Raw genomic sequence first — 19,933 nt, forward strand, 5'->3', positions numbered from 1 at the left:
ATTCATCGAGAATAACGGAGGCTGGGCCGTGAATTCGCAGTATCAACGCGGTCGTACGCGGGGTCGTGGAGGATGGGGAGGCGAATGCCAAAGTGATGAATCTAGGGATGGGCACAGACTTGATAGCCTCCGCCCGGCCCTACTGTCCCTTAGGGTACTCTACCCTCCCCATAGGCACACTAGGCACTCCAGGTATCCTATGTAGGTACACTGCACTAGCGTAGGTATTGAGTATTCCACGCATTCTCCACACAAGGCGGTTCGAGCTCTCCGATCCAACTATGCAGCTCCTCGACCCCTGGGCCTGCCCTTCAGGGATCGTGACTGGCCCAGCCTGCCTGGCGTGCCTCCTCGCCAGCCGCCGGCGGGCGCATACCGGAGCTATATCTAGCCAAACTATTTCCACTCGGATTCTTCACGGGATTCATCCGCATGCCCAACGTCGTCACCACTCCTTTTAATATTTGGTCGCTCCCTCTCCCACTGCCTCACGTCCGTTGCTTCAGCTCTGCACTACCAGTACCTGTATCGAACCCATAATTGCAAGACAGCGTCTGCTCGTTTCCAAACTATTGCCATAGTCGGTGGGCTGTCTCTCGGGTATTACCCTGGCACTCGTCGCCGCAGGTCTCACTTGCTCTTCTCCCGACTGTTAGGGCTATCGATAAGAAGGGTTGACACGACAACCTCTGCTATCCTTACCGCAACATTCTTTTTTTTAAACATCTCTCCACCGTCCTGCTGGCCAGACATTCCGTGCTTTGATTCGATTTTGTTATTTGCATTGTTGGCTGCGTCGTCTTTGCTTCTTTGTTACCGCGACTTCGCCAAAACCCCTCGACAATCCTCTTGTCTCGTCTCGGCTCGACCTTTCACTCCCAGGTCAAACATTGCGAACATTGTCGACAATTTCTCTTTGCTTTGTTCCTGCTACCGAGAATCGGTTCTCAAATTCACCGGTACCCTAATTCACACCCTCCCGTTGGTTGCCTATCGACCGACCGCGACCCGATCTATAAGCATCCAGTGTGCTTTCGATCAACATCCCCCCCCCCTACACAACACCATGTCGGCCTCAACAGCACTCAATCGAGCTGCGCTCGAGGAGTTTGTGACGCAACGCGTCGATCGAGAGATGGTGACGCACCTGGCCCGCCAGGCTGCCCAGGTCATCAGGTGTGAAGCCCATGTGATCAACACCCTCAACCAACATGGTCAGCCCACGCCGCCGTCCACGCCCCCTATGGAAGCTGCCGACAACGTGGCCCCGCTACCCTCGATTGAGACTTTCATTGCTTCCCTCATCGCTCGCTCGCAGGTGCAGGTCCCCACCCTCATGAGCTCCCTCGTGTACCTGGGTCGTCTGCAGGCCCGCCTGCCACCCGTTGCCAAGGGCATGCGCTGCACCGTCCACCGAATCTTCCTCGCCTCGCTGATCCTCGCTGCGAAGAATCTCAATGACTCGAGCCCCAAGAACAAGCACTGGGCTCGCTACACCTCCGTGAAGGGTTTCGACGGGTTTGGCTTTTCGCTCCCCGAGGTCAACTTGATGGAACGTCAGCTGCTTTTCCTGCTGGACTGGGAAACCCGCGTGACCGAGGAAGATCTCTTCCTCCACCTCGAGCCCTTCCTCGCCCCGATTCGCCAGCGCCTCGAGATCCAGCAGACGGAAATGAAGAAGCGCGAGCAACTGCGACGGGAAGAAATCGAACGACGACGTCGTGAAATCGTTCGTGATTGGTACGTACCACCTACGCCTCGCCTTGTCCCGAGACCCCCCACTCACCACTTCGATGTCAGGTCGAACTTTCATGCTTCTGCGGAACTGCTGGCCAGCCGTCTTCGTCGTAATAAGCCCGACCTTCACAGCAACCGCCAACCGGAGCGCGAACGTCGACTCCCCAGCCATGTTTCTTGCCCAACTATGCAACAACAAGAACCCCAAGCAGTTGCTGAACATGATCGCTTTGCTCCGTACAACCGCCACCGAGCTTCTCCTTACCGTCCTGGTCGCTCGATCTCGCCTCCGTCCATCCGTGATGTGCCCGCCCTTTCCCATGCCGAAACCGTCAACTCCTTGTGCTCGCGGTCGTCCAGTGTCGCGGCTAGTTCTCGCGGCACCCCGGCCAGTCTCAGCACTTGCTCTACAAACAGCGACGAGTTGATGTTCTCGGACCCCAACACCAGCCCCTCCGCCTCCTTGACGCACAGCTACGTCAATGTCGGCTACGAGAACAAGCAGAGCCTCCGCGCGACTCGCCAACCGAGCAAGAAGATGAAGACCGGCGGCTACCATCACGGTAACGGCTTTGTCGCTCGTTTCATTGCTTCCGCTACTGGTTCCTACCGTATGAGTCGGCATGCCTAATCGAGCTGGCCTCGATGAATCTCCTTCGATCTACTCTTCATATTCCGCATCTCCTCCTTTTCTTGCCTCTGAAAAGCATTTACCCGTTGATACGCATCTTGTGTGATAATACCCTTCGTTCATGTTGCGCCGTCCCGCCTATTTCTCATGCGCGGTCATGAAACTCCTTGACTAGACAGTTTCCATACACTCTCTTTCTAACACTCTTTAACTGCATATTTGGGTTCGGAACGGCGTCTACGTGGACTGGTTCTTGTTTTCTATCTTTTTGTTTACGGTCATATCTCCTGTACTCAATATGTGGAATGACTGCGGATGGAATGGTATCTTAGATATTTCGTGTATCTTACGGATGTACTTATCCTTATTACCCCATTTACCGGCGTTATGGCTACGGACTGAATATCAATACTTCATACATAAATCCTCATCCCTTGATCAGCCACTCCACTAACCCCCGACCAGCGAACCATCCTTGCCTCTCTCGGCCAACCCGCATGACCGGAAATGCGGCCAGCTGCGGTCAAGCCTACTCCTGATGTTCCGCACGAGGACCGAGCTCCGCCTTGCCCAGGTGCTCAATCTTGATCTCTTCATGTTTGGCATCTGCCACGCGGTGCACCGTATACCACGACCGATGGAACATATTGTCCAACGCCTCCAGTGATCGCCCGGTGGTATCTTAGACATTACCGTTAGTCCATACGTCATGCGAGGAGTCGAATACCAGTACTTCTGGCATTTTGTCTCACGGAAAAAGAGCTGCGCGTACCGGCATGGCGAAATAAACGTAGATCAAAAGACAGCAGACAAATCACGCCAAAAAAAAAGAAACGTCCCCCATCGATCACTTGCGTATCTTGGTCGGGAAGATCTGACCCGATCTGGTAGGGAATACTGAACCAGCCGATACTCCACGCGACGGCGTGGAAACAGATGGCGACTATGGCGCCCGTCGAGGCGCGGTGGATGATCACCGCGCCGAGCGGATGTATTCGTTCCTCATTCCGTTGGTCGAGCCTAGGTACCCGCCGACAAAGACCAGGGTTGCCATTTGCAGCATGATTCCAGTGATGACAGACCGGGCCGCCCGATGAAGTCTACAGTGAATGAGCGCAAAGGCGAGGGTGCTGACGAACTTGACGACGGCGTAGATGCCAGTCGCGAGGAACTCGGCTTCATCGCCGATAGTGGGCGAGTACTGAGTGATGGCATTTGCGCCAAACCACTGCGAGAAAAGCGTCGCCATGACGATTACGAAGAATCGCCGGCGGTTTTCAACAGGAACAAATGTCTCCTTCAACAATTGCCACTGAGACGAGCTGCCTACTTCCTCGCTCTCGTGCAGGATCCGCGCGTCCATCATCCCAATCTCGGCTTGTAGGGCTGGGTGGTCGACTGGGAGATGTCGGAGTTCCAACATGGAAGCGAGGGCTCCTTCGCGCCGGCTGTGGTATATGAGCCAGCAAGGGGGTTCGGGGCAAAAAAAATTTCTGCGCTCCAGATGGTGGCTGGAAGCAGCTGGAGGAGTGTTGGGAGCATCCATGGTGTGTTCGTTCCTACGTAGGATTTTGTGACGCCGTAGTTGATGAAGAAGTCGAAGACGACGCCGAGTTGCTGGCAGGCGGCATATTGGAGGGTGAGGACGCCGCGGACGGCTTTGGGGGAGATCTAACTCATGCAGGTTCGAGTTATCAGAGCTGTTATTCGCAATGAGGATGTCGCACTTTGTAATGTACATCGGGAAACGACTGTCATCGCCCCAATGCCCATGCCGGATATGAATCGGGACGCATAGAGGCCAGATAGACCAGCGCCATTCAAACCCTAGCTTAGGACGCCCGCAACGTAGAAAATAGTTACAAGCACTAGAGCCCAGCGACGTGCGAATCGATCAGTAATTGGGAGGCACTAGAACACGATTAGCCAGGATCTTCTGTAGTTTCCAAGAGCACCACCCACCCCAAAACACCTAAAAACAGCACCCGCGGTAGCCATAGCTACAATCCATCCCTTCGTATTGGCATATTCATCCTCGGTTTGCTGATCCAGTACGAATGAGACTGAACCACGATCGAGGCGATATTTCCTGCTGGTTTTGTTCTCACTCCCGAAGACATTCAACACAGACAAACTTACCTTCATCAAACCCCTTCGAAACTCCAGGAAAAGCAAAGATCGTTAGAACCAACAAGAGCACCGTCCAAGCCATCAATCGCGAAGGCTCCTCTGCGATATCAACAGCACAGAGCGTCTCAATCATAGGAATGAGCATGGTCTGGGTGTTCAGGGCCTCGTTTTGCTGCAGTGTATGGACATGGAAGTTCAAAATGGGCTGGTTGTTGGTGCACCCACAGGCACCGAGCGGGTCGTATTTGGCGTGGTGAACGAGATCTCGAACTCCTTGGACAGTTTCAGTATGCGGAATCACGACGGCAGCGGCGCCAGCATCAAGAATGCGGCTAATATGCCAGTGAGACTTGGACGGTGATCGGACGACAGGCGCATCGCTGACGTACTTGCAGGCCAGAATCAGTTGGGCCATAGTGCGCATGTCTAGGGTGGAATGCTCCATGTCAATGAAGAAATGAAGACGGCGTGGAAGCCTGCCATCTTGGCCATCATGGCAATTCCATTGCCTGTGACGAGCTTGATGGACATGGGTGGTGTGATTTGTCCATTGATGATTCTTGTTCGGAACGGGTTGAAAACCACGATGGATTCTTGGATGGAACCCATAATGACCAGAGTAGGTGATTTCGAGAAGTGTATGAATATAATGATGAAATAACTTTCTGGTATTTAAAACACTGCACTATATTCGAAGAAGCTCTATTTTTTGAGATCGATGAGCTTGTGGCCATTGGCAGGATTTTTCCGATGGGGACGGCGGATGTCCGACGCGCCCTTCGACCAGTACCTCGCTTTGCCGGCCATGGATGACATGGTCTATCCCTTATAATTTTGAGAAATGGAGGGACTCCAGGTCAAATTGGAGGCTCGCCTGATGACTCCAAACTGACTTGTCGCTACCGTGGAAAGTGAGCAGATGCGGATGTAGTCATTTTATACCCAAGTTCTATGTTTGCCCATCCAAGTGTCGCAGCGAGATGCGTGACGGCTGTACGTGAGTAGACCAACCCTTGGTTTTTCAAGCAATGGTACTGGTGTTTTTTTCGGCAGGTAAATGCCCTACGACCAGTACATTATAGTAGATAAAAATATGAAAGCCCATCATAGCGGTTGTCTGAGATATAGACTACTGTTGTCCTAAGTCATCGCAGGCCAGTGCCATAATATCTGCGCCAAGAAGATGTAAAAAAAAATCTCCCCATTCAGATCGACGATGCGAATTCCTTAAAAATGATACCTCTTAGATGAAAAGACACACCACATCAAAGCACATACAATGATATTAATGGGAGTGGGGCCTTTGTTTGTCTAATCGTGATCTTCTCGTGTTTTAAACAGAGGGATGAGTGACCACTTCGAAGATTCCTCGCTGACTTCTCAGTAACTGTAGAAGATATCATGAGAAGCATAATTCCCAGCATACGCAATATACCTAACTTGGTAAGGAGTCGCTGTGAGCGCTGTGATTGAAAGGGAAGGAGTGATGGGTGAGCCACTGCCGGGAGGCGAGCCAGAAAAACCGGGAGATCATACTTCAAACCAAGGGAAGAAGGCAGACTGATTAACACGCCGCTGCAAATAGCAAAGAGGTTGCCTGAGGAGGACGGTCTCGTGCCTACTACTAAAACGCATCCTGCCAAAGAGAAACCGGTTGGCCCTGACGCCATTCTTCGGAAACATCCATCTGGCTGGCAGCATAAACATCCTTCCCCGTCGGTCCCCTCTTCGTCTCATCCACATCACAGACATCAACACTACAAAGATCAACACGGAACTTTTTGCAATTCTGAACTCTGCCAAACACCATCACATTATGACTATCCTGAGTGGTTGCTACTACTATGTTCGCCGAAGTGATCGAGAATATCTACCCCAGATTTCACTCGAAGCCCACGCCACCATCCTCCCGACTACATCTTCCACGACCCTCACCCAACGATTCGCCAACCCACTGGAAAATTCCCTGAAGGAGGTCTCCTATGAGTTTCCTCTCTACGACGGCGTGAGTGTTGTCGGGTTTGAGTGTCAGGTGGGAAAGCGTCGACTTCGCAGCCAAGTCAAAACAAAAGAACAAGCCAACGCCGATTACCAGAATGCCGTGGAACAGGGAAGAAAGGCTGCTGTCTTTGACCATTCTGACAGAAATGGCGATATTTTCTATCTCCGTCTCGGCAGCGTCCCACCCCGCGAATCAATCCGGGTCCAAATCACCTTCGTCGGAGAGCTGAAACAAGATTCCCAAGTCAACGGCATCCGCTACATCCTGCCAAACGCGATTGCCCCTCGCTACGGAAGACTTTGCGAAACACGCTACCAAGCCAGAGATCACTATGGACCTGCAGAGCTACAAGGAATTGATATTACCGTCGATGTCAAAATGGAGCGATATTCGATCATCAGGAATATCATGTCTCCCGGCCATGCCGTCAAGTTCTCACTTGGTCGAATCTCTTCAGCTCCGACAGAGTATTCTTCCTTCGATCCATATTTCGCATTTGCAAATCTGCGACTCGATAATCAAGACCATGCTTTGCTGGAACGCGACTTCGTCCTCGTCGTCAAGGCCGATGGAATTGACAAAACCTTTGCCATGCTTGAGACTCACCCGACATTGCCTGATCAGCGAGCGATCATGGCGTCAATTGTTCCAAGATTCAATCTAACCCCGGCGAGCCCAGAGATTGTCTTCATCATTGATCGCAGTGGCAGCATGCATTCCAAAATCCCAACCCTCAAGTCTGCGTTGCGAGTGTTTCTGAAGTCACTGCCCCTGGGAGTTTGCTTCAACATCTGCTCGTTTGGAAGTAAATTTACTTTTCTGTGGCCAGAAAGTCGTGTATACGATGCTTCAAGTCTGAAAGACGCATTCAATTTCGTTGGTACTGTGGATGCGAACTATGGTGGAACCGAGATCGAAGATGCAATGAGGGCAACAGTACAAAGGCGAATGGACAATAGAGAGCTCGAAGTCCTCCTACTCACCGATGGTCAAATTTTCAATCAGCAATCTTTGTTTGGCTTTATTCAACAAATCCGGGCCACAGACACCGTCCGCGTTTTTGCTCTCGGAATCGGTGATGCGACGTCACATTCCTTGATCGAAGGTATTGCCCGTTCAGGCAATGGAATCGCACAGACCGTTTTGGATCTTGAGGAGCTGGATCAGAAGGTGATAAAAATGCTCAAAGGCGCTCTCACTCCTCAAATCCGTGACTGCACGCTTGAAATCGAATACGATGACGGAAGTGAAGACAAACCCGAGATCATCGATGCTGACAATTCGATGACCGACTCTCAAACTGAAACGGAAAGCAATTTTCCAGCGACTTCCATCAGAAATACTCAACGGGTAATCCCCATCTTTGTCGATGAATTCAACGAGGCCGAAGTCAATGTTGGAGTTCCTCAAGACGACGATACTGCTGACCTTCCTCGTATTGTTGCGCCTAGGAGTCTCCAAGCCCCTCACAAGATACCTTCCCTGTACTCGTTTATTAGGACCGACATTTATTTTATCATGGACCCTAATCTATCTGACAAGACTCCGCGACATCTCAGACTCGATGCTACTTCTAAGCATGGTCCCCTGCATTTGCGCATACCAATCACCGACACCGGAAAAAGCGCGATGATCCACCAACTTGCCGCACGGAAAGTGACGATGGAGCTCGAGCAGGGAAATGGCTGGCTCGGTGACTCTCAGGATAAATATGGCAAGTCCTTTCATCAATTGCACTTCAACACAAAAAACCGCATCATCATTCGAGAATGTCAGGCCCTCGGTCTCAAGTACCAAGTCACCGGGAAGCACTGCTCCTTCATTTCCGTTGAGAATGACGATGTCGACGAGTCCACTGGAAAGACCCAATTTCAGGGCACAAAACCACCCAGGTTCCCCAGAGGTGATACAGGTGATGCCAGGTATTCCTATCACGCCAGATATTCCGATCATGCTAGGTATTCCGACATTTCTAGCTTCTCGAGAGACCAGGAGGAAGTTCCAACTGGGTCCAGCAGTGATCGTAGTGTCCCTAAGGCGACATGCGCATCTGCCGCACCCCCCACAACAGACCATGACATTACCCCACCCGCAGGCGCACCTACGAAGACGGTATCACCTGGGCCCAAAAATTGGAGGGGCAGAAGGGGAGGTGAACGTACAAGCGGGCACAAAGGTGAAAGATGTCTCGGAAATGCAAATTTTTGGCCTCCTGCCATGGTGCAAACCTTTATTGGACAAAATATTTCCAGATCATCTAGTGAACCAGGCTTTGGGACTGCTCGTCCAATCCAACCAGATCACTCATCTGCTCTATCCCAGGTTCACGCGTTGATTGGAATGCAATGTTTTGAGGGAAACTGGGAATGGAAACCCGATCTCTTCGCGTTGTTGTACATCTCAGAAGATCGTGTGCGCCGCAGAATTTGGGGGATTATTGTGTATCCCATTGCTGAGCATGATTGGAAGATTTTTGCAACTCTTCTCGCTATGGGATTCCTCGGAGGACATTATTCCTCTCAAGGTACCTGGGATCTGGTTTATCATAAGGCTGAAGAGTGGATTAACAAGACTCTAAAGAATTTGGGAGAGTATGGTCAAGAAATCGACAATTCGAAAGTGAACGTTATGGATTTGGTTCAAGAGAAAAGTTGGTTTGCTACGAGAAGGTGGGGAATGAGAGGATACTAGAACAAATTCGCTTTTCTGCAAGGATAGCTACTCCTCTAGCAACTAGATACTGACTCAAATCGATTCTCATTCCTTTCAACGATTCTTCTACCTTACAAGATGTAGCTAGTTGCTCCAGGACCGAATTCCCAAGTATTCAAGTGCTAAGTACAAACCGGGCTCACACATCAGGCAAAGACCGCTTGACTTCAACCGACAAAACAAACCCTGCTATCTAGCAAACCAAAACGTCCGAACAGTCCATTCCGAATCATCAGATACCCACTCTATCTCGAAATGACGAATGAGCTGTGGAATAAGCTCCCCCATTTCCATGATCGAAATATTCTTTCCAATGCAAATTCGAGACCCATGCCCCAACTAGTGATCAGAGTCAGTAGATGATCTTTTGCAACGTTGTGCGGATGCTTACAGTCATTGTAAGACGGTTCATGAGCTTTATTTTCTCTTCGCTTGAATCTGTCCAAACCAAAATTTTGGACTAAGTACTTCTTACAATCTAATCAAAGGTAAGTTAAGGTAATCAGGCCCGTTTTTGAGGCTCGCTAAACCCCGCCACGAACCATTGTCCAGCAGTCCTCAGAGAAATCAGGCTTTTTGCGTTCTGGAAAACAATCTGCTGACTCGTATTCTTGTCGAAAATTCCTGCAAGACCATCATCCAGCCTCTTTGCCAGAGACCCAGCAAGGGGCGCAGGCGTGTAGGGATAATCACTCCCATAGAGCAGCCTGGACGAGTCCACCAGCCGCAGTATACCGTGAATCTGGTCCGGGAATGGCACACCCGCAAGGTCGATGTAGAAATGGCGCTGCAGAAGCTGCTTGATTTCCTCCTCGGTGATTTGCTTGCCCAGGAGGAACGCAGAGAATTCTGCGATCCGAGCCACTATCGGCGGGAATGTAGCTCCGCAATGACAGACCAGATATGTTAACTTGGTACACCTAGCCACTGTTCCAGATGTGAATAGGCTAGTCAAAGCGCGTGTGCTGTCGAACATGAATTCCATAACCGGGCTAGGCACTCCGCGCATTGGGGTTATGGTCTCCACCGAGGAACCATTGCCGGTTTGAATGTTGCAGCTGGTGGGATGGAAGAAGATGATTGTACCACGCTCGTTCAATCTGTCGAAGATGGGGCTGAAGAGCTTGTCGCCAGGGTATATACCGTGGGAATTTGTCAAGATCTGAAATCCGATTGCACCCAGATGGTCGAGTGCGTAGTCGATTTCGGCGAGAGATCCCTCTACGTCGGGAAGAGGGAGCGAAGCGAAGAAGAGGAAATGGTCTTTGTTTTCGCTGCAGATTCGAGACATGTCTTCGTTGACTTGGCGCGTCAATTTGCGCGCTTCGGCGTTGTTCCCGGGCGTCAGGTGAGTGCCTGGAGACGACATGCTCAGGATCGATTTATTGATATTCAGGTCCCTCATCATTTGAATATGAGCCTCTGGGCTCCAGTCCTGTTCAATATACCAAGTTAGGCAAGAATCATCAGCAATTTGACATGCTCGGGGCTCACGGGTATAGCTGGCATGCCATCAGGGTGGCCTCTCCCAGCGAAATCATTCTGAAGACAGTATTCACGGTAGGCGGGCGGAACACAATGAGCGTGAACGTCGATTCTCTCCATTGTCAAAAGCTTCGTACTTCTCTCGAGCAGCTATGGGAGCTTTGACGGGAGATGTTGATCTCTAGTGGCGGTCAAATGGCGGTGGGAGTCGATAGTCCCGCAAGAACAGCCTGTGCAACATCTCACTTGGCGGGGCCTGCATTCAGGCCTTCCAGATCTGCACCATATCTTGGATACGATATTGACGTTGTCTGAAATCTGCCATTGAGCTCTCGTTCGCCCACGGAACTGAAATAATGCATAGATTTAAATAAAATCAGCCGTCGGCAGCTCCTTCGGCTCACTGATGTACCCCCGGGCAGCCAGCAGACGCGCCTGAACGAGCTTGAGAAATCGATAAGTGTTATCTAGAATCGGGGTCTGAACCCCTTTCTGTCGAGCTATGCGCAAAGCATTTCCCAGAACCACTTCGACCTCCAGCGGGTTCCCCTTATCTACGTCCACGAGCATGCTAGGACGAAACGACAGCTCAATGGGTGTGGCGTCCACCATCTCATCAATAACCTTGTCTCCCAGGTTGTATCCATCTGCTTGAGCGATTTTGGCCATTTCAGCCATTCCTGGTCTGATGAGACTGTGCTCTCCGCCGAATCTTCGGATCGCGGCGTTGTCCAGCTGTGTGACGGCACACATGGTATTGAAGATTCCGTTCCATAGCGCTTTTCGCCAGCGATAATGCACAATGTCGGCGACGATCGTGGCGTGGGCGATGCCGGCTCCGTTATAGATTGAGGCAAAGTCTTCCAGATTCCGTCGCTCATCTTCCGGGTCGAGTTTTGGGTTGTGGAATACGCCTAAATGATAGCGATCGGGGTCATCATGTATAACATGGCCGTTGTGCTGATGTGCGCCGATATAGCTCGGCCCAGAGAGGACCACGTTGGTCTGAAAAGCATCAATAATCGGCGGCTCGATATAGATGCCATTTTGCAGCAATACAATCGTCGTGCGATTGGGCGTGATGCTTGGAGCGATGATTTCCACAATGTTGTTGATCTCCGGAATAGTCTTCAGTGTGACAACAACGTAGTCGAATGGGCTTTCAGCCGAGACATGGGGCACTTTGTTCACAACTGGACTTCAAATTAGGAACCGCCGATGTGAATAAAAGTGATTAGTATGAAGCATTAGGAGCTAACCGTGACTGGGCCGCCAGCCTGACAGCTTTCCATGGTCCACAGACTCGATCTCAAATCCATCTCGAAGGACCTTTTCATAGTTAGACCGCAGGGCAGCCGTCACCGAGGCCATTCCAGACCGCTCCAGCGCAACGCAGGCCATCGTGCCCACCCCGCCTGCGCCGATAACGAGAACATTTCGTTTTGATTGGTGTGTGGACTCTGACATGATGACTGAGTGATTCGAGTTTGGTTTGATTTTGAACTCTGACGGGTTTCTTCACTCCTTGTCTCCGAAGAATGTGGTCAGCTGGGCTCGTGATACGAGTGGAAGTAAGTCTAAAGTGCCCGAGGACTCTCCCACGTGGAAGAAGCGTCCCATTATGTAAGAGGAAACGATAAGACCGGCGGAAGATGCAAAATGTACCGATTAGCCCGAAACTCGCTGATACGAAATAATATGCCTTCATTTTACTCCGATTGGACTCTATGTAAACTATCAGTCATTCTATTGCCCGCAGGTAGCCGACGGCAATTGGTTCGAGTGACTGGATCGCTGGCCCTTCCGCGACAAGGCAGCCGCTTGTGTGACACGTCGAGGAGATATAACAGCAATGCATCTTGTAATCCCAGAATACTTCATACGTATCATCTTTACTGTAAAGCAGGGTCGCAATGAGTGAAAGCGAGAGCTCCTCCATTTCCTCCCGGATTGCGGCTTTGGCTGAAGATGTGCAAGCCGAATACATCTATGAAGAAGCTCGCCTCGAAGCCCTGAAAGCAGCACGGAAATTGCTGGCTAAACTAGAGCCTCCAATGGAAAGGATGGCGCATGATGTACTACTGGTATGTCACCAAAGAATTTCCTTGTGGGGTGGACATCGGAGGCACCTTATGCTGAGGTAAACAGTGGTATCCACACTTTATGGCTTTGCGTATGGGTGTCCAACTAGAGATATTCTCACAAATCAGCAAATGCTCTGACACAGGCATTCATCTCAACACGATTGCTGAGAAAACTCAGGCATCTCCTATCCTTGTAGGTCAGATTCTGCGTCTCCTTGCAGCGACAGGATACGTCGATCAGCACGACGTTGAGAACTTCAAGCCTACCGCCCTTACAATGATTATGGTGGACCCAGTGATCGAGGCAAGCACTCGTGCTTCGTGAGTACACAGAAATATCACCCTATCCGATATCCCAAAGCATCTAACCCAGTCCAGCTTCGATCTCGGGCTCTCGAGCACAATGAAGGCACCGGAGTTCTTCCGCAAAAACAACAATCAATTTCCGGGGTCAATCAGCAATACGCCTCTGCAACTAGCTCTTGACACCAAACTGACAATTTTCGAATGGCTCGGCCAAAATCCTGAATCTGCCAAAGACTTCCAACAGATGATGAAGCTGAGGCAACAGGTGACATCTAACTGGGTCGAGTGGTTCGACATCCAGCGACATATCATAGACGGTTCCGAGCCTCGTTCACCAGAGAATGTTCTTCTGGTAGATATTGGAGGTGGGGAAGGGCACTACCTGCGGCAGTTTTCTGAGAAGTTTCCCCGTGCACCTGGTCGCCTGATCTTGCAAGAACTGCCGGATGTGATTAGAGGCATCCAGAGCCCGCCAGAGGATGTGGAGTTGATGCCGCATGATTTCTTCACGCCACAGACAATTAAGGGTGCGTATATCATGCACAGCGTTAGCTGCTCCGTCTCAAGCTCACTAACAGATGTGATTTGACAGGAGCTCGGGCGTACTTTATGCACTGGATCCTGCACGACTGGTCAGATGAAAATTGTCACACTATCTTGGCTCATATTGCCGACGCGATGAAGCCTGGATACTCGCGCTTGATCATTCATGAGCAGATCCTCCCTGACATGAACTGTGATGCCGAGGCTGCTGGCATGAGTATCATTATGATGGTTCAGATGGGGGCGCTGGAGCGTACTGAGACGCAATGGCGGGCGCTACTTGAGTCTGTTGGTCTCCACACAATCCAGTTTAATCGAGCACCGGTATCTGGGGAGGGTATTATCGAAGCAATCAAATAGTCCCAGATCAATTATCCTTTTTCCCTTGTTGAATGAGTTGTGAAGCAATTGATTTTTTAAGCTAGACTGCCCATTATGAGCATATTTCTGGCCCCATTGCGGGCTGCAGTTGAGTGGGCTCCGATCTAGACGCCTTGAGTCCGCCTTTTGGACTCCACTGAGCCGAGCCGCACTCACGGTGCTTGAATTCGTCAAGTAATCTCCCTTTTTCTTTTTATTTCTAGAGAGCTGAACGAATTTGGTCAGAGCTTGACATCAACAACCCCAGGATAGATATTGAACCGACCCGAGGGCCCTTCAAGTTCGCTGTGCTCGGGGATGCAGGAGTCTCTTAAACAAGCCTGATCTCCAAGAAATGCAAGGCAAATTCGACCATGACTATGTTCCGACGATCGGTTATGAAATCAGTCAAATTATTTGGACAACGGTACGAAGCTCTGTCTGTGGCTTTCTTTTCCTCGGCGTGTTGCTGATCGCCAGCCCTTTTACCTCACAGGTAGAACTATGGCTCTATAAGGCTTGACATGTACGACCTCTGGAAGCCACTGCCGGCCCAAAACGCGGGTCCAGTGCTTGCAAGGTGTCCAAGCTGCAATTATCGTGGTCAAGCGGTCGGAGCCACGAACGATCGATAACGTCTTCAGCTGGTATCGTATGTCTCTGATTTGTCTGCACAAAGCGTTCGGATCTGAGAGGTTCGTATACAGTACAGCCTTCCTTACACCTGCCAGGTGAATTCGGTCCGGTCGCCGGTACCAACGCCCCTTTCGAGGTTTGTTCGATTAAGCATTGTCTGGACCAGTTTGCTTCCAAGAACCAGTCAGACTTGTTTTGGGGGGAGAGGGGGGGGGGGCATATCTATACATCGCCGATAAAACGGAGATGGATCACTCGTCCATGGAGGATGTATCATTCTTTCACCTATTTCCCGCATTCACACATCTTCCTGACATTGCTCGTCGAACTCCACGCCCGAATTTGGCTCCTTGCCAACGACTAACACTCGCCTGACAGGGAATTTCTCCCCCTGTTGGCTGCATCCTCGTTCCTGACATTTCCCTAAAGTACGCTGAGCGGCTGGAAATGTATCGGTGGGAGATGGAGAAAGCCGCGAGTTGGCCCCTTCAGGATGAAGATGACTCGGATCTCTGAGCGGATTGGGGATGTTTGGAGACCCTTTTGTTGTTGATGGCGTCCGAACAAGCAAAGATGTATGGACTGGCGAATCATGACTGCGAGAATGCGAGAATCAGGAGCAGTAACAGGAGGGAGATATACGGTGGAAGCGATAGGCCTGGCGGGATTGAGTCCGCCAGGCTCGAGCGCCTGCCACTCCGGTAGAGTCGTACTTTACCTACCAATAGTACAGTACCTAGGCACTACCAGGTACTAGGACTCAGCTGGATCGGCGGGGGTGGAGCAGTCGCGGGCGCTCGAGTGCTCTCGCCAAGCCGGCCTGTTTCGCGACGTATGATTTGATGAGGCGAGATGTCTTTGCACTTTTTCCCCACAGCGCGGGCAATCCACCGGTAAGGCGTCGATGGCGGCTCCATCTGAGGTCGTCGGCTTCTCCGCACCTGCAGCATGCTTGCTTTTTAAAGATGCTGCCGCCGCGGTGGCGGCGTGTCCCTGGCGTCTTCGTACACACCTGAACTTGACAAAAGCAAAAGGAAAGAAAAAGGACTTTCCCGGAAATCCCAGCTCTTCACCGTCGCTCAATTTCATCCTTCCTCGCACTTCCAGGCATGGTGAACGTGAATGAGCACGATCATGATGAGGCCTTCTGGGCCCCGGGTACGGTGGTCCTCGAAGACGGTAAGATGGTCACCGCCCTCACGCACCCTTTAATCACACCTCATAATTGATTCATCCTAATATATGTTTCTCTTGGAACAGTCCGCCGGACTCAAGGCCAGCTGATCCTATTCCCCACACCCACCGCCGACCCCAATGACCCTCTCAACTGGTCGGCTGCCCGCAAAGCCCTCAACTTTACTCTTGTGAGCTTCTTCGTGATCTGGACCTTCGTCCAACTCGATATCGGCTTCACGGCATGGGGTCCCATACAAACCGAGCTGGGCTTTTCTCTGGATATCTTGAACGCCGGCGCCGCCGTGAACTATGGAGGGCTGGCGATCGGCTGCTTCTTTTTCATTCCCCTCGTGCACAAATATGGCCGTCGGCCCATCTATATCTTCAGCGCGGCTTTGCAGTTCGCGTCATGTGTCTGGCAGGCCCAGACATACACAGTCGGTAACTTTATCGGCGCTAACCTGATCTCCGGGCTAGGCGGCGCGATCAGCGAGATTGTGGTGCAGATCACCGTGGCCGATGTGTTCTTTGTGCACCAACATGCCACGATGAACGGGTGGTTCGTGATTTTCCAGTCCACGGGCGCCTTTCTCGGACCGGTCGCGTCGGGGTATATTGTGCAATCACAGGGCTGGCGCTGGATGTGGTGGTGGTGTGTGATCTTCTTCGGAGTCACATTAGTCTGCGTCATTTTTCTCTTTGAGGAGTCCAAGTTCGTGCCGATTCTGGACGGTCAAAGTGTTTTGTCGGGGTCGCAGACAGCTCAGGTGCAGGACGACGAGCGCAAGGATAGCGTGTTGGCCGACTTCAAAACAACTGCTCCTCAAGAACCAACACCTCAGCCTGCCCCCGTCCCGGAGATCAAGCCCAAGACCTATTGGCAGCGGATGGCCTGGGTCACCAAGACGAACGAATCCCTCTGGCCTCATTTTTACATTCCTCTGATCACGTTATTCAAATACCCCGCGGTCACATACACTGCTCTGACCTATGGATCGACTCTGGCCTGGTTTGCCATCATGACATCCCTCCAGGCGTCGTACATGCTGCTCCCGCCGTACAACTTTGATGCGATTGGGGTGGGCCTGATGAATGTTGCACCGTTTGTGGGGGCAATGCTTGGCTTCCCCTTTGGTGGATATCTGAGCGACAAATCTATCCTCTGGCTATCCAAGAAGAATGGAGGTATCTATGAGCCAGAGATGCGTCTCTGGTTGGCACTTCCCATGGCCATTCTGGGCCCGGCGTCCATCTTGATGTTTGGTTTGGGACTCGCTTATGTATGCTCTCCTTTTTCTCTCTTACTACCGGTGGCCATGCTTTGCTAATCTCTTTGTCCAGGGTATCCATTGGGCGCTTCTAGCGGTCGGGTTTGGAGTCTTTGGATTCACCCTAGCTGCCATTAGTGGAATCTCCCTCTCCTATCTCATGGATTGCTACCAAGATGTACGTGTTGTCTTCCACTACCTCACATCAAGTTATCGGGGGCCGTGTTTAACTAAGACGTTCACACGAGCAGGTCATCGGAGACGCCCTGGTAGGCGTCATTTTCATGAGAAATATCATCTCGGTGATAGTCCTTTTCGTTCTCACGCCCTGGGTCAACGGAATGGGTATCCAAAACCTCCACATCATCTGTGCCGTGGTTGCTTTCGTTATCTACCTGATCCCGGTTCCTTTGTTGCTTTGGGGCAAGAAAGCGCGAGTCATGACCGCCGGAAGCTACAAGAAGCTAGCAGCTACCCATGTCAGCCACCGGATGGTTTGACCTTCAGTAGCGAGTCTTTTCCTTCGATACAATCCAAACCGAATTGTTTAGTTTGTACAGAGTAGCAAGTCTCAGATCATAGTCCCACCCTTGCGTGCATCCAGTCCAGACCTTGATTCCCCGCAAAAAGTCTTATCTGGGCGCTAGGCCGCATCAGGCATGGGCCAGCCATTTGCCCAAATAGTCAGGTATAGCCGAGGCTTATCACTAGCAGGCGGCCTCTCCGCATTCCAGCACCACCCGAGGATTCGGCTACGCTTGATCCTGTTTCTTGCCGAGCAAATGGGTTCGATAATATGGGTTCGTCAATGGGCTGAATTGGTCAGCACGCGTTGGATCTTGGAATCTTGATCATCTCACTCTTCAGTGTATGCTACACCTCCAGGTAAGTATTTCGACTGCACCCAGCCGCTCTCTCACTGAGTATAGATTGCTGATGCCTGCTGCTTGCATAGAAGATCAAAGTGGGGCATTGATTAACATGCTTCCAGACGACTATCGCAACAGGATACCGATACAGGAGACCAGGATGCCGATTGCAGGTCTTACGAAACGAGCCTGTGATCAATGTCATAACGTCAAAGAGAGGTGTCGACGATTGGGCCCGAACGACCCCTGTGAACGATGCACGCGTCTGGGTCAGCATTGCCAGACAACGCGATACGCTGTAAAGACGGGGCGGAAGCCACGCGGACTGAAAAAGCTGTCTTACACGCTTCCCACCTTTGCAAACCTGCCGGCCACGCGTGATACGGCTGCATCATCCTTGGGGAGCTCGCCCTCTGGACTCAGTCCATATGATGGGGGTATGGCAAGCAATCCGGCGCTATTCTCGAGTCTTGACGAGTGGGAGCGACATTTCCTCAACTTAATGAAGGATATACTGGCGCCTTCTCCTCTTGACAAATTCCTCGTGGGCCCCAGTTTCCACGAAACACACCATACCTCCTTCGTCCAGAATCTTATCAGACCAACCCCCGTCCTGAAACATGCGGCTGTCGCCTGTGCAGCGGTACTTTTCGGAGATCAGAACGACGAATATTCTCAAACAAGCGTTGAGATCGGACACAAGCGTGCCGCTCTGGTGGTTTCCTCGTTACGGTCTTTCAACGTATCCAATGAGCAAGATCTGGCTACCGTCCTTATCCTTGGAGTAGCTATGGTCACCTTCGCCATGCATGTTGCCGACGGTCAGCCATTCTTGATATCGCATTATACCCTAAGCCTCATCAAGCCGCAGGTCGAGAAACTCTTCACCCTCGACCCCGCCATGATCGACTTCTGGATGTGCTTGGTGAGTACAGAGACCTTTGAGTGTCTTTTGAGATCCGAAATTCCAACAATGAGAGTCGATCCCACCCGACGAGAGAATGTTGTCGATCGATATCTCGGGTTGAGCTCAACGATCTTCACGCATCTCTACGATATCTGCGCAGCCGCAACAGCTCTGAAGCATGCTTCCACCGCGAGGGCTGTGGAAGTCGTTCAAGATCTCAACTCAATCAAAGCCGCTGTCGACAAGTGGCAGCCATTGCCTCCATCAGATTTCCTTAATCGATATACGCAAGCTGAGGTCCTTAGCATGCTTGTGCAGGCGAAGATCTTTCGCATTGCCGCGCTCCTGATGATTCATCGTCTGCAACACCCATTCGGAGAGCAAGACCGGGAGGCTCACGTGCTTTCTCGTGCTATCATTGCCGAGTTTGATATGATTCTTCAGATGACGCAACGATCGATTCCGTGTACCGCGCTTCCGTATCTCGCCGCGTGTTTTGAGATTCTGGATTTCGAATCACGACATGCTACGCTCAAGAACAGTAAGCAGATCGTCGCATTTTCCAAGCAGTCGCAGATCCGGTTTGAGGCTACCTTGACCTCTGTCTGGCAGGCAAGAGACCTTGGACATCAGTTTCACTGGTTTGAACTCGGCATATATGCATCTACCCTGTGGCCGGGAAAGTGAGCCAAGTCATTTGTATCATACAATTTCACCGAAATCGAAATTTCAGTACTTCTGCAGGTGTGATTTGTGTTTATTCACCGGTATCATGGTTCGCCTAGCCAGATTCCTCAGCGGTGGACAATGCACGCTAACTTGCTGCGCGACATACCCTATACTGAAGAGGCCGCTCTCAGACACCCCGACCCGTTGGTAGATCTCAGACCATACAGAGTTCATACATCATCACATTCGTGATGATCGCTAGCCATTGGCTCGCTGTTCAGAAAATAAACTCAGCAAGAACTTCACAGACCGGTTTCTTGTTCACTTCGAAAACTCCGGTGGAACATGAGACGTCAGCATCAACCTACCCATCTGCATATCTCAACCGTCAAACAGATAGGTGGATCAGGTGCAGCAT

At 51.2% G+C, this 19,933-nt stretch overlaps 8 protein-coding genes across 8 annotated transcripts; 5 read left to right on the top strand and 3 right to left on the bottom strand.

The window, feature by feature from the left end:
• Window positions 1–1,066: 1,066 nt before the first annotated feature.
• N7532_010742 (cyclin family protein) lies at window positions 1,067–2,368 on the top strand (the record flags this gene model as incomplete). The annotated part of the gene is made up of 1 exon (XM_056623233.1): window positions 1,067–2,368. One exon carries the CDS (start codon window positions 1,067–1,069, stop codon window positions 2,366–2,368), a length of 1,302 nt encoding a protein of 433 aa, XP_056470649.1.
• Window positions 2,369–2,897: 529 nt separating this feature from the next.
• Window positions 2,898–4,943, bottom strand: N7532_010743 (uncharacterized protein; the record flags this gene model as incomplete). Its single annotated transcript, XM_056623234.1, has 7 exons — window positions 2,898–3,049; window positions 3,141–3,388; window positions 3,451–3,745; window positions 3,790–4,039; window positions 4,232–4,279; window positions 4,331–4,431; window positions 4,508–4,943. The coding sequence occupies 7 exons, from the start codon at window positions 4,941–4,943 to the stop codon at window positions 2,898–2,900; spliced, it is 1,530 nt and encodes a 509-aa protein (XP_056470650.1).
• A 1,371-nt stretch (window positions 4,944–6,314) lies between these two features.
• N7532_010744 (VIT and vWA domain-containing protein) lies at window positions 6,315–9,191 on the top strand (the record flags this gene model as incomplete). Its single annotated transcript, XM_056623235.1, has 1 exon — window positions 6,315–9,191. One exon carries the CDS (start codon window positions 6,315–6,317, stop codon window positions 9,189–9,191), a length of 2,877 nt encoding a protein of 958 aa, XP_056470651.1.
• Window positions 9,192–9,714: 523 nt separating this feature from the next.
• Window positions 9,715–10,817, bottom strand: N7532_010745 (amidohydrolase family protein; the record flags this gene model as incomplete). Its single annotated transcript, XM_056623236.1, has 2 exons — window positions 9,715–10,647; window positions 10,707–10,817. The coding sequence occupies 2 exons, from the start codon at window positions 10,815–10,817 to the stop codon at window positions 9,715–9,717; spliced, it is 1,044 nt and encodes a 347-aa protein (XP_056470652.1).
• A 246-nt stretch (window positions 10,818–11,063) lies between these two features.
• On the bottom strand, window positions 11,064–12,164 carry N7532_010746 (ketopantoate reductase family protein; the record flags this gene model as incomplete). Its single annotated transcript, XM_056623237.1, has 2 exons — window positions 11,064–11,890; window positions 11,957–12,164. The coding sequence occupies 2 exons, from the start codon at window positions 12,162–12,164 to the stop codon at window positions 11,064–11,066; spliced, it is 1,035 nt and encodes a 344-aa protein (XP_056470653.1).
• A 446-nt stretch (window positions 12,165–12,610) lies between these two features.
• N7532_010747 (uncharacterized protein) lies at window positions 12,611–13,990 on the top strand (the record flags this gene model as incomplete). Its single annotated transcript, XM_056623238.1, has 4 exons — window positions 12,611–12,781; window positions 12,846–13,102; window positions 13,160–13,614; window positions 13,680–13,990. 4 exons carry the CDS (start codon window positions 12,611–12,613, stop codon window positions 13,988–13,990), a joined length of 1,194 nt encoding a protein of 397 aa, XP_056470654.1.
• Window positions 13,991–15,735: 1,745 nt separating this feature from the next.
• N7532_010748 (uncharacterized protein) lies at window positions 15,736–17,570 on the top strand (the record flags this gene model as incomplete). The annotated part of the gene is made up of 4 exons (XM_056623239.1): window positions 15,736–15,805; window positions 15,887–17,082; window positions 17,144–17,248; window positions 17,322–17,570. The coding sequence occupies 4 exons, from the start codon at window positions 15,736–15,738 to the stop codon at window positions 17,568–17,570; spliced, it is 1,620 nt and encodes a 539-aa protein (XP_056470655.1).
• Window positions 17,571–18,099: 529 nt separating this feature from the next.
• Window positions 18,100–19,533, top strand: N7532_010749 (uncharacterized protein; the record flags this gene model as incomplete). The annotated part of the gene is made up of 1 exon (XM_056623240.1): window positions 18,100–19,533. One exon carries the CDS (start codon window positions 18,100–18,102, stop codon window positions 19,531–19,533), a length of 1,434 nt encoding a protein of 477 aa, XP_056470656.1.
• Between the last annotated feature and the right edge of the window lie 400 nt (window positions 19,534–19,933).

The sequence above is a fragment of the Penicillium argentinense genome (genome assembly GCF_028826775.1).
Source record: "Penicillium argentinense strain IBT 30761 chromosome Unknown utg000010l_segment0_segment0, whole genome shotgun sequence".
In the NCBI taxonomy this organism is placed as follows: Eukaryota; Fungi; Ascomycota; class Eurotiomycetes; order Eurotiales; family Aspergillaceae; genus Penicillium; species Penicillium argentinense.